This window comes from Schistocerca nitens, chromosome 9 (genome assembly GCF_023898315.1).
Source record: "Schistocerca nitens isolate TAMUIC-IGC-003100 chromosome 9, iqSchNite1.1, whole genome shotgun sequence".
Lineage (NCBI taxonomy): Eukaryota > Metazoa > Arthropoda > Insecta > Orthoptera > Acrididae > Schistocerca > Schistocerca nitens.
The window spans coordinates 127,342,861-127,356,367 of record NC_064622.1 but is presented as its reverse complement, the minus strand read 5'-3'; the positions used below and the strand labels follow the sequence as shown (position 1 = coordinate 127,356,367).

The window sequence follows — 13,507 nt, the reverse complement described above, 5'->3', positions numbered from 1 at the left end:
CTGATACGTCTTCTCTATTAACAACACAGCACTCCCCGCCTGCCGGCCGGTGTGGCCGAGCGGTTCTAGGCGCTTCAGTCTGGAACCGCACGACCGCTACGGTCGCCGGTTCGAATACTGCCTCGGGCATGGATGTGTGTGATGTCCTTAGGTTAGTTAGGTTTAAGGGGCTCCGGAACGCCCTATACTTGCAATGTTAAAATAACGCTTATAAATTACATCTTTCCTCACAAAGTATTTGAGGTAGGAAGTTGAACTTTTTACAGATTATTTATTGGAATATGGGCTACAACTTAACACAGGGATTTTACAAAATTTTAGTTCAGTTATTAAAGATGATTTTTTTTTCAATTGTAATGAAAATTCACAACATTTTTTTGCAATTTTTTATTTATATATTCAAAAATATACAGTTTTTTGGAAAAAGGCTGTGTTAAATTATGCAGAAGGTACTGTGTAACATTTACTGAAAGTTTGAAACAAATATGTTTGGAAGATCCTTAGAAAACATATAATTAGTATGAGAAAATAAAAGTTTTGGGAATCGAGCGACAAAAATTGGATTAACTTTTTAGTGCATTCCAGGTCCATAGGATGGATTATCTTCATCCTCTGCAAACTCCTCCTCCAGCTTCCTCTTGTTCCTCCTCCTGTTTACTCTTGCTTGTATTTCTAGACTCTTTACAGCCCTGTCTGCAGCCCGAAGGCGTTCCTTGTCTAAAGCAAGCATCGCTCGTACCATGTTAGAACCTATCTTCATTCCCATATTTCTAAATACCTTGCACCTTACAATGTTGCCATCATTGAAAGTCGTAACAGCATCATACACACCAAAGTGAAGTGTTTCTATTCCAACAAATACAGTCTTGGGGATTCTCGACCATATAACACTATTTACACTTTCATTGGGGTTTTGAGTTTTTCCGTGAATACACTTTTTCAACAGTTCAGGTGCTGATAAGTCTCTGAAAATAGCTTTTATCACCTCCATTATTGCACGAGGCAGACTATGCTTATGAGTGTACACTTCACCAGTTAGCAATCCTTTGTTATATTTACACCAACTGTCTTCTTCTTTGGGACACAAGCTATGTTGGGGATTTTCATCGTCTTTATTGTTTACAGTAATAACACATACCTTTGGCTTTCCAACATTTCTCCTTTTCTTAAAAGCCTTCAGAGGATTTCTAATAACTTTACTTTTACTCATTATTATACTTCAACAAAACAGAGACTCAAGAAACAGAATTAATTACGAATATTTTCGAGATAACGACAGAGTAAATAAACATGAAACAATCGACAATCACACCAGCGATATATATTGAACCATCACAGGTTAGCCACAACACATACTTTATCTCACATCACTAAAATGTACCTGATGAACACGGACAATAATAACACCATTTGACAGCAGTTTAACAGCGCCACAGTGGGTCACGCCCATGTAGAACACATTTCAAAAAAAATTTAAAAATTGTTGTAGTCTTCGGAATTGAATAAATTATATATCTATTAAAAGGTAATAGTCTGCAGATTCAGAAAACGCAAAAATGTAAAAATTGAACTTTTCATGATTATGAGCCTTTCCGGAGCCCCTTAAGTGGTTCTGAGTTCTAGGGGACTGATGACCTCAGATGTTAAGTCCCGTAGTCCTCAGAGCCATTTTGAACTCCCCGCCTCCTTTTACACTGACGGGCGAGCATCTCGTGACATCTAGTGGTCAATTCCGCTTCACACAGTGCGCCGGGTACTTTTGGTTGGATAGTGATGGGCGACAGCGACTGACGCTTCGCACCAAAAATACCGACTGAACACTGTGAGTCACATCTATGCCCTGTCTCCGACAGCATTCCCTGAGCGATCTCCGTTCGCTGACACCTGCCGGTCTCGTACGTTTACCTCGCCCCGGCAGTCTGCCGGGGGCGCCACACTTCTCTCTCTCTCTCTCTCTCTGTGCCCCAACTACACTCACACTCATAAATTAAGGATAACTGCTGAATGTGGTGCCACAGAACGTGGCACCACACAAAAATGGCGCTAATAGCATAGGCACATAGGGAATACACACGACACAGATCTGCAAGTCCACGGTGTTGGTGATAAGTTGAGAAAACCGTACCGAAACACATGTGCTACAAGACGCCACTGTTTCCTGCGCATGTACCCTGACATCAATATGGGATATGATCACCATGCACACGTACACAGGCCGCACAACGGGTTGGCATACTCTGGATCAGGTGGTCGAGCAGCTGCTGTGGTATAGCCTCCCATTCTTCAAAAAAAATGTTTCAAATGGCTCTGAGCACTATGGGACTCAACTGCTGAGGCCATTAGTCCCCTAGAACTTAGAACTAGTTGAACCTAACTAACCTAAGGACATCACAAACATCCATGCCCGAGGCAGGATTCGAACCTGCGACCGTAGCGGTCTTGCGGTTCCAGACTGCAGCGCCTTTAACCGCACGGCCACTTCGGCCGGCTCCCATTCTTCCACCAGTGCTTTTCAGAGCTCCTGAAGTGTCGTAGTTGTTTGAAGACGTGCAGCGATACGTCGACCGAGAGCATCCCAAACGTGTTAGATGGTGTTTAGGTGTGGAGAACAGGCCGGCCACACCATTCACCTTATATCTTCTGTTTCAAGATACTCCTCCACGATGGCAGCTCGGTGGGGCTGTGCGTTATCATCCATCAGGAGGAAGGTAGGACCCACTGCACCCCTGAAAAGGCGGACATACTCGTGCAAAATGACGTCCCGATACACCTGACCTGTTACAGTTCTCCTGTCAAAGACATGTAGGGGTGTACGTGCACCAATCGTAATCCCACCCCACACCATCAAACCACGATCTCCATACAGGTCCGTTTCAAGGACATTAAGGGGTTAGTATCTGGTTCCTGGTTCACGCCAGACGAAAACCTTGCGAGATTCACTGTTCAGACTATACCTTGACTCGTTCGTGAACGTAACCTGGGACCACTGTTCCCATGACCATGTACTGTGTTCTTGACACCAGACTTTACGGGCTTTCCTGTAACCAGGGGTCAGTGGAATGCACCTTTCAGGTCGTTGCCATAATCTTGAGATCACACTTTGTGGCATACGGAGGACCCGTGCTACGACCTGTTGTGTTTGACCAGCCTCCAGTCGTCCTAGTATTCTACCCCTCATAACGTCATCAATATGTGTTCTTTGAGCCATTTTCAACACACAGTCACCGTTAGCACGTCTGAGAACGTCTGCACACTTACTCGCTGCACCGTACTCTGACATGCGCCAACACACCTATGCGTATGTGACTGCTGCCAGCGCTACCGTGCGACGACCGCAGGTCAAATGAACCGCATGGTTATGCCCCGAGGTGATTTAAACCCTGAAAACCGCCCACCACAGCGTTGTTTCACCATGTATCTGCATTATTCCTAATTTATGAGCGTGATTGTAGATCGTCCATCGCACTGCGCGAGGGGTTTCCAAGTAACTGCCTGTACGTCTGGGCGTTTATAACAGCTGAACTGTATTGCTTTTCACAAATTAATGGATTACTTACGGCAGCAGGAAACATAAATTCCAAAGCAACAGTTTTTCATCAGCTCTGTTTCAAGACCTAAATCTGGAGCAGAACTATGTTTCCAAATTACACTTAAAGCCGATAATGTAATTGTTGTGAATCAGTTTCGTTGATTGTATTGTGCAGCTTAACACCAGAACTTAGGCAGCCTGGATGAATTGGCGAACAATAAATGGAGTTACTTGCGACTGTAAGATGAAAGATAATTGAAAATCAAAAATCTATCGCGCTGTCATCCGACCAGTCGTCTTGTATGGTTGCGAATGCTGGCCGACTACAGTTGAAACAGAACACCGTCTAAGTGTAATGGAAACGAAGATGCTAAGGTAGGCAGCGGGCCTCACTTAGATAGATCACGTTTACAGTGAAAACATTAGGAAACAGTTCGGTGTTGCACCGATCCAAGACAAGATGCTTGAGAGTCGTCTTAGATGGTCTGGGCATATTTTACTGGCCGGTGATGACTCTATTGCCAAGGCTGGTTACACACTTGAAGTCGTCAGCAGAAGACCCAAAGGATGACCTTAGCAACGTTGGGCTGATACGATTCATAAAGACCTTAAATGCGGGAATATCAACCCCGATGCAGCTCGTGATAAAGCGAAATGGAGACAACAGACCCACGTAGCGGACCCTGCAGACAAGCTGGGCAAACGCTGAAGGAAAAGAAGTAGATTGTGCAACGTGTTTACTTTATGTTAATATAATCACTGAGGCCAGCAGCGAAAGTGTTCAGAAGAGTGATAAAGATTTTACAATTTTGCACTGCGAAATAAAAAATGCACATTAGTGGAGAGCGTGTGAACGAACTCTGTGTGGAACCTAATCTAACCCTTGTCACTGTCATACTAAGTATGTGGATGTCGGCCAACTGAACCCCCCCCCCCTCCCCCACTCCCGCCGCACCTTACATATTCTACTGCCTTGAAATATTTTTATATGAAAAACTTTCTTGAAATATTATGGACGTAAAGCAGAGTATTTCCTTGTGTAAAACCTTAATTTGTTGTTGCATCTTAAATTACTTTCTTTTGGGCGTAATATCTTTCGTCTGATTTCATTAGGCATGTTTAGTGCTCTACAACATACATGAATGTTTTCGTTAAAAATAGTACGTTAGCATTTTTAAAAATAATTAGCAGATAGAAGATGATAGAAAGGAAGACATGTCATAGTAATGATCTCAATAAGAAAAGAACTGACTTACAAAGGCAGAAAAGAGGAAGACATCAGAGCTCACGCAAAAACAAGAGTTCATATGTAAAACACAAGAGTAGTTAGCAGACTAAAATCTGCTGCCAACAAATATTTCTTAGACTTCAGTTTATAGTGAAAATCTATTTTTAAATAAAACCTTGGGCAGAGAAGTCCGGTAGGAAGTGAGCCCAGAATATACAAAATAAAATATTTCCAACGGACCAATTGCGAAATTAGATGGTGTTCACACATACCTGTATTGAGTCGAACATTTTATTTACAAAGCGGTACTCATAAAAGAACTCCTTGGAATTAATTAAAAACTTACGACACACACATTATTGCAGAGCATATACATTTCAATAGCAAATAAGTAGGATAAAAATCATTTAGGAACGACTGACAAGAAACAAGAAATCTCAGACACTACTACAGAGAAACAGATATTGACAGTAAAGACAATCTCTGAGCACTACATTCACTTAAATCATTTAGTTACGAAAAGGAATGCCGTAGAATGAATTGCCATATTTCAAGTATGTTGATGGATATTTTCTTGAACTGTTTGGAGAATGGAATCTTTTCATAAATAATAGAAGAAAAGGGATACCATATCATATTTTGAAGCCATTTTGACTATTTTTCGACCTTGACTGTCTCAAGAAACATGTAAAGGTTTTTTTTAATTACCGCTACCAGTCACAAACTTTGCCAACTATTGTATTACTTATTTATTTAGTGACATGTTTCGAGGTAAACCTCATCTTCAGGCTAAATGTCATTACAAAAACAACTTTAAAATAAGGCCATACTGATCTTACATAGTCTTTTCGTAAACGTTGTGGTCATATTTTTTCTTCTGGCGTGGCAGTCTCTTAGTGATGGGCTGCGATGCCTCCATTTCGATGCCTCTCCTGGTCACTGTTGACAAATTGTCACTAACATAGCAGTAACTTGGATACACGATCACAAACAGTTCTGTAGTGCCCTGCACAACAGGCTGACTGGACCTGGGTGCGTCCTGAATGGACTGGAATGTGTGGGAATCTCCGGCCCTATTCGGGACATCCCGAGACCTCCACTGTCCGAGTCTGGTGCTCTACCTGCTAGACCATCAGAGCACCTCGTCGAAATCTGACAAATAATATTTTGTAGTATTTAGACACAGTAGATTAAAACTGAAGAAACTGCAAAAAGGTGGGAATTTAAGGAGATGAGACCTGGATAAACTGACTAAAGCAGAGGTTGTGCAGAGTTTCAGGGAGAGCATAAGGCAACAATTGACAGGAATGGGGGAAAGAAATACAGTAGAAGAAGAATGGGTAGCTTTGAGAGATGAAGTAGTGAAGGCAGCAGAGGATCAAGTAGGTAAAAAGACGAGGGCTAGTAGAAATCCTTGGGTAACAGAAGAGATATTGAATTTAATTGATGAAAGGAGAAAATATAAAAATGCAGTAAATGAAGCAGGAAAGACGGAAAACAAACGTCTCAAAAATGAGATAGACAGGAAGTGGCTAAGCAGGGATGGCTAGAGGACAAATGTAAGGATGTAGAGGCATATCTCACTAGGCGCAAGATAGATATAGCCTACAGGAAAATTAAAGACACCTTTGGAGAAAAGAGTGCCACTTGTATGAAAATCAATAGCCCAGATGGAAACCCAGTTCTAAGCAAAGAAGGGAAAGCAGAAAGGTGGAAGGAGTATATAGAGGGCGATGTTCTTGAGGACAATATTATGGAAATGGTAGAGAATGTAGATGAAGATGAAACGGGAGATACGATACTGCGTGAAGTGTTTGACAGAGCACTGAAAGACCTGAGTCGAAACAAGATCCCGGGAGTAGACAACATACCATTAGAATTACTGACAGCCTTGGGAGAGCCAGTCCTGACAAAACTCTACCATCTGGTGAGCAAAATGTATGAGACAGGCGAAATACCTTCAGACTTCAAGAAGAATATAATAATTCCAGGTCCAAAGGAAGCAAGTGTTGACAGATGTGAAAATTACCGAACAATCAGTTTAATAAGTCACAGCTGCAAAATACTAACGCGAATTCGTTACAGACAAATGGAAAAACTGGTAGAACCCGACCTCGGGGAAGATCAGTTTGGATTCTATAGAAATGTTGGAACACGTGAGGCAATACTGACCCTACGACTTACCTTAGAAGCTAGATTGAGGAAGGTCAAGCCTACGTTTCTAGCATTTGTAGACATAGAGAAAGCTTTTGACAATGTTGACTGGAATACTCTCTTTCTAATTCTAAAGATGGCAGGGGTAAAATACAGGGAGCGAAAGGTTATTTACAATTTGTACGGAAACCAGATGGCAGTTGTAAGAGTCGAGGGGCATGAAAGGGAAGCAGTGGTTGGGAAGGGAGTGAGACAGGGTTGTAGCCTCTCCTCGATGTTATTCAATCTGTATGTTGAGCAAGCAGTAAAGGAAACAAAAAAAAAATCGGAGTAGGAATTAAAATCCATGGAGAAGAAATAAAAACTTTGAGGTTCGCCGATGACATTGTAATTCTGTCAGCATAGGACTTGGAAGAGCAGTTGAACGGAATGGACAGTGTCTTGAGAGGAGGATATAAGATGAACATCAACAAAAGCAAAACGAGGATAATGGAATGTAGTCAAATTAAGTCGGGTGATGCTGAGGGAATTAGATTAGGGAATGTGACACTTCCAGAAGTAAAGGAGGTTTGCTATCTGGGGAGCAAAATAACTGATGATGGTCGAAATAGAGAGGATAGAAAATGTAGACTGGCAATGGCAAGGAAAGCCTTTGTTAACATCGAGTATAGGTTTTAAGTGTCAGGAAGTCGTTTCTGAAAGTACGTGTATGGAGTGTAGCCATGTATGGAAGTGAAACAAGGACGATAAATAGTTTGGACAAGGAGAGAATAGAAGCTTTCGAAATGTGGTGCTACAGAAGAATGCTGAACATTAGATGGGTAGATCACATAACTAATGAGGGGGTATTGAATAGAATTGGGGAGAAGAGGAGTTTGTGGCACAACTTGACCAGAATGAGGGATCGGTTGGTAGGACATGTTCTGAGGCATCAAGGGATCACAAATTTAGCATTGGAGGGCAGCGTCGAGGGTAAAAATCGTAGAGGGTGACCAAGAGATGAATACACTAAACAGATTCAGAAGGATGTAGGTTGCAGTAGGTACTGGGAGATGAAGAAGCTTGCACTGGATAGAGTAGCATGGAGAGCTGCATCAAACCAGTCTCAGGACTGAAGACCACAACCCAACAATGTATACATGGATTTTAATGTGCGTGAGTGTCTGGCACATACCACAAGTGCCCTCTCTCGGCGAAACTATCTGCCCTAGGGCTTTCACACGCTCGTCACGATAGTTCATAGGCGAACTACTGATGCTAAACTGTGTTCGCATCGACCCTGTGTGCAGAGTCGTGTTGCATAAATGGAGATGATGTCTTAACTACTGACGACATCTTTGGCATAATTGTTTTATTAATCTCCATTGGAGGATGTAATTTTAGTAAGTGACTTAAAGTTTTGTGCCTGTAATACTCTAGTAATATTACGGTTACTTAAGCTATAGTGTGTTTTCTTTCTCATTTCCGATGCTAAGTTTTTTCTAAGGAAAGTGTCCTCTTGTTCAGCATATTTTATTTCTGATGAAGGTATATTTATACAGGGTGAGTCACCTAACATTACCGCTGGATATATTTCGTAAACCACATCAAATACTGACGAATCGATTCCACAGACCGAAGGTGAGGAGAGGGGCTAGTTTAATTGGTTAATACAAACCATAAAAAAATTCACGGAAGTATGTTTTTTAACAAAAACCTACGTTTTTTTTAAATGGAACTGCGTTAGTTTTGTTAGCACATCTGAACATATAAACAAATACGTAATCAGTGCCGTTTGTTGCATTGTAAAATGTCAATTACATTCGGAGATATTGTAACCTAAAATTGACGCTTGAGTACCACTCCTCCGCTGTTCGATCGTGTGTATCGGAGTGCACCGAATTACGTAGGGATCCAAAGGGAACGGTGATAGACCTTCGGTACAGAAGAGACTGGAACACCACATTACGTCCACATGCTAACACCTTTTTATTGGTCTTTTTCCCCGACGCACATGTACATTACCATGAGGCGTGAAGTACACGTACACACATTAGGTGACTCACCCTGTATATACCGAAACCCTGGTCAAGAATTTTAATAAATCTTTATCATGCAACTGTTTTGGTTGTCATCATTTATCGTGATAGATTACTGTGACAACCGTGCAGATAGCGTGTCAGACAGAAAGGAAACAACTCGGAATCGGTAAAAAAATAAAAAAGAGAAGGAAAGGAAACCTCGGTCGCGGTCGATACTAGTGATCTTGCATTCGTGAGGCTGTGAGGTGGCGGCAGCGGGTACGGACCTTCCTCCTGGCCAGCTGGTGGTCGAGCCGGTGCCGGCAGCCCAGCAGGCACTCCCATAGGCCGCCGCCGCCCCCGCCGCCCCCGCGGCCGTCGCGCCGACCGTCCGGCAGGTCCTCCTCGGCGAACTCGTACACGTCCAGAGGGTGCCGCGAGCCGTCGGGAGATGGCAGCAGCGCCGTCGCAGACAGCTGATGGCTGGCCGTTCCGCTGCAACACACCACACACCCCTGTAGAAACCGTCCGCCGCCAGTACCAAATGGTTCAAATGGCTCTGAGCACTATGGGACTCAACTGCTGAGGTCATTAGTCCCGTAGAACTTAGAACTAGTTAAACCGAACTAACCTAAGGACACCACAAACATCCATGCCCGAGGCAGGATTCGAACCTGCGACCGTAGCGGTCTTGCGGTTCCAGACTGCAGCGCCTTTAACCGCACGGCCACTTCGGCCGGCGCCAGTACCAAAGCGCTCAATAAAATTTCATGGTTGACCAATGCGTTTTATTAGGAATTTCATATGTGCAATGTAACGGGATATGCATGTACACACTTAGAAATCATGTAATCTGGCAAGACGTAAAAACCATACGATGACGTGCAGAGTAAAGAGTAATAGATAAAAACTTTGTACACAGAACTGTGACAGGCTTATAGCTGAGTCAGGTAAAATATAAGTAGTTTGGTACGAATCCGGGACTCACGACTAATCAAATTACTGACCCAAGTCGCTACCGCTAAATGGTTCAAATGGCTCTGAGCACTATGGGACGTAACATCTGAGGTCATCAGTCCTCTAGAACTTAGAACTACTTAAACCTAACTAACATAAGGACATCACACACATCCATGCCCAAGGCAGGATTCGAACCTGAGACCGTAGCGGTCGCGCGGTACCGGAATGAAGCGCCTAGAACCGCTCGGTCACACGGGCAGGCTCTACCGCTAAACCAGGTACACATCATGAAAATAATAACATATTTTTCTGTACTTACCATACTCAGTCATTCTTCGCAATTATAGCATGTTGAATGACCGTGAAAAGAAAAAAAATAACAAAAAAGTAAACAAACTCGTCTATTATTCAGTGGTGAGATAGTCGAAAACATATCTCTGCTGAATTAAAGCTAATCTTGCTGCCTTACTCTTGAGCTACAATAAGTTATGGTTTATGGGAGCCGTTTTATAGAAACAGCTGATCGGCTCTAGTAGCCATCCTGTAGTTTGAATTGTTGCTCGCAGGCAGGACACTCGAACCGTAGGTAAAGTCCGAACGTATTGCCCGATGCTGCCGCTTGTAACGGGAATGTCCCGTATCCAGAGGTCGCGGGCTGTAGAACGCTTGTGTCTCTTACGTAACACGCAGCCTTATTGGTCTCCGGGAGACCTTAGCGCCTATTTCGTCAACCAGTAGTACGGCCGAGGCTCGTCTTTACCAGCTGATCGCGGGAGGTTCACCGTGGAGCATCGGAACGTATGATTCTTCCGTGCAGTTGGTCTTCTAATGGGCCGTAGGGGAGGTTATGATTCCACATAGTGCTGTTAACTAGTTACCGTGTATTTACATGACTATTTTTCAAGTTAATTCTTTCAAAAGTAACGTCAACCGTTCTATACAGCCGCGCGGGATTAGCCGAGCTGTCTAGGCCGCTGCAGTCATGGACTGTGCGTCTGATCCCGGCGGAGGTTCGAGTCCTCCCTCGGGTATGGGTGTATGTGTGTTTGTCCTTAGGATACTTTAGATTAAGTAGTGTGTAAGCTTAGGGACTGATGACCTTAGCAGTTAAATCCCATAAGATTTCACACACATCTGAACATTTTTAAGTTCTAAACAGTGTATATACAGGGCTGAACAAAAAATGGAAACACTGCAAAAAATTCATGATTGAACGTGAATGCATATACAAATTTATTTGGCCACGGACGGCACTTGTGCAGTGTCCTCAGTACGTACTCACAACAGTATACCGTGTAGTTGTGAGTGCATTCTATCCAAGCTAAGTGAATTCGGACGTCGGCAAGTTGTTGGTGCTCGACAGTGGGTGCTATGTGGATAGTTACCAAGTAGCGAACCGTTTGTGGATTCAAGAGGCACCGTTCCGAATATTTATACCGTATACAGGGAAAGCTGAAAAACACCACCCGCTACGTTACAAAGTCTGTGTTGAATGATAGTGGCGGATGACCACTAAAATTGATTGTGACTAAACGTAAGAGGCTGACAGCATCAAAAGTCACTGCAGGACTGAATGTCGCACCCACGAACGCTGTCAGCAGCAAAACAACGCGAAAGGACCTCCATAAGCACGGAACTGCAGGGCGAGCTACAATTCCAAAACCACACGTCAGTCATGCAAATGTCCGTATAACAGCCAAACGTGGTGACGAAGCCATAAAATGCAGTGAACATATAGTGTGTCGTGGGGCGATCACTCTGTTGGTTTACTAGATGACGGGTTTCAACACACTAAAGGATCTATGAAGATATAACGTGACAGGTTTGAGGGAGGGTTTACATGAGTTACACTATATACGTTACTATTAGTACAGTACCACATACCTGAATGTTGCTTAACATGCATAAATCAGTTGGATACAACGATAAATGAGGCAGACCAGCTGATATAAAATGATTGTCGCAGTTGTTTTTTAATTTTTATTTCTGCGAAATTGATTTTATATCAGCTGGTCTGCCTCATGTATCGCTGTATCCAACTGATTTATGCATGTTAAGCTACATTCAGGTATGTAGTACTGTACTAATAGTTATGTTTATAGTGTAACTCATGTAAGACCTCCTTCACTCCTGTACATTCTATCTTCACAGATCCGAGATGGTACCTTTAGTGTGCTGAAACCGGTCATCTAGTAAACAGTGTTTAAGCGATCTTGGCTTTTGAATTATTTCTGAAGCCATAAAACCTGGACTGTGGAAGAAAGTCATATAGTCGGATGAGTCGTATTTTGCACTGTTTCCAACGTCTGGCACAGTTTAAGTCACAAGAGTAAAACATGGCGGAGGTTCGGTGGTGAATGGGGCAGCCATATCGGAGCATTACAAGGGCGCCATGGTTACTCTCCAGCGTCGCCTCACTGTCTAGGATTATGTGACTATTCTGGCCGATCGGATCCGTCCCATTGTACATTTGATTCCCAATGATGCTGCTGTGTTGCAGGGCCACTGTTCACAAATCTCACATAGTCCAGGACTGGTTTTGTGAGCACGAGGATGGATAGGCTCATCCCCCTGGCCAACAAAATCACCAAATATCAATATTATTGAGCATTTGTGGTCTACTTTGGAGAGAATGGTGCGTGATCCGCCATCATTGTTGCCTGAACGTACCGCTATTTAGCGGCAATAATGGTATAATATTTCAAATTTTGTACATGGATGCACGTTCAGAGACCGTCAATAGTTACAATTAAAAGAAAACAGCCCTCGGTCACTAATTTTTAACGAATTAATTGGGTTTCGACACTGCTAGGAGTGTCTTCCTCAGACACCATTCTTTGGTTTAAATTCTGAGGAAGACACTGCTAGCAGTGTCGAAACCCAGTTAATTCGTTAAAAATTAGTGACCGAGGGCTGTTTTCTTTTAATTGTATAATATTCCCTCTAAAACCTGCATTTCTCCGTTCTGACACGACTGTAAGTTTTGAATCCCAGTGGGTTTCCTACATCTTGTTAGGCATGGAAATGTGTTGTTCTTTGGAGTTTCTGTATTTTTGTCTAATCCTTCTATTACTTACGCGGATGTAATTAATGCCACTGTGAGCTTCCTGGTGATTGGCTAGTTTCCGAACACCACTACATCTAGAGAATAAGAGCCGATTGATATACTGAATGATCGCATTGATTAGAAGGTTGTGTGTAGGCTGTAGAGCTGTCGCCTCAATTGTTTCCGGCTCAGTAAGATGCTGTCTAATTTTGCCTGGAAAGGACAAGCACGCCACTGTTCTTCGAGCGCCGGATTCAAATTTCACCTGGTCAGTGACTGTTTACCACAAGAAGAAAGGAGCTGCGGCGATTATGACTGTGCAGTGAAGCAAAATGAATTATGAATGGTTGGGTTTTTATGTTATAATCAATTCTAGATCTAGAATGAGATTTTCACTCTGCAGCGGAGTGTGCGCTGATATGAAACTTCCTGGCAGATTAAAGCTGTGTGCCGGACCGAGACTCGAACTCGGGACCTTTGCCTTTCGCGGGCAAGTGCTCTACCATCTGAGTTACCGAAGCACGACTCACGGCCGGTACTCACAGATTTACTTCTGCCAGTATCTCGTCTCCTACCTTCCAAACTTTACA

The 13,507-nt window shown here is 43.1% G+C and overlaps 1 protein-coding gene across 1 annotated transcript in view; it reads right to left on the bottom strand.

Annotated features, from left to right (window-relative positions):
• LOC126204052 (43 kDa receptor-associated protein of the synapse homolog) overlaps nucleotides 1-13,507 on the bottom strand; it is a 208,349-nt gene that overhangs the window by 102,830 nt on the left and 92,012 nt on the right. The window contains exon 2 of the mRNA XM_049938475.1: nucleotides 9,199-9,406. Coding sequence (XP_049794432.1) covers nucleotides 9,199-9,406 — 208 coding nt within the window. The remainder of the gene's footprint in view (nucleotides 1-9,198; nucleotides 9,407-13,507) is intronic.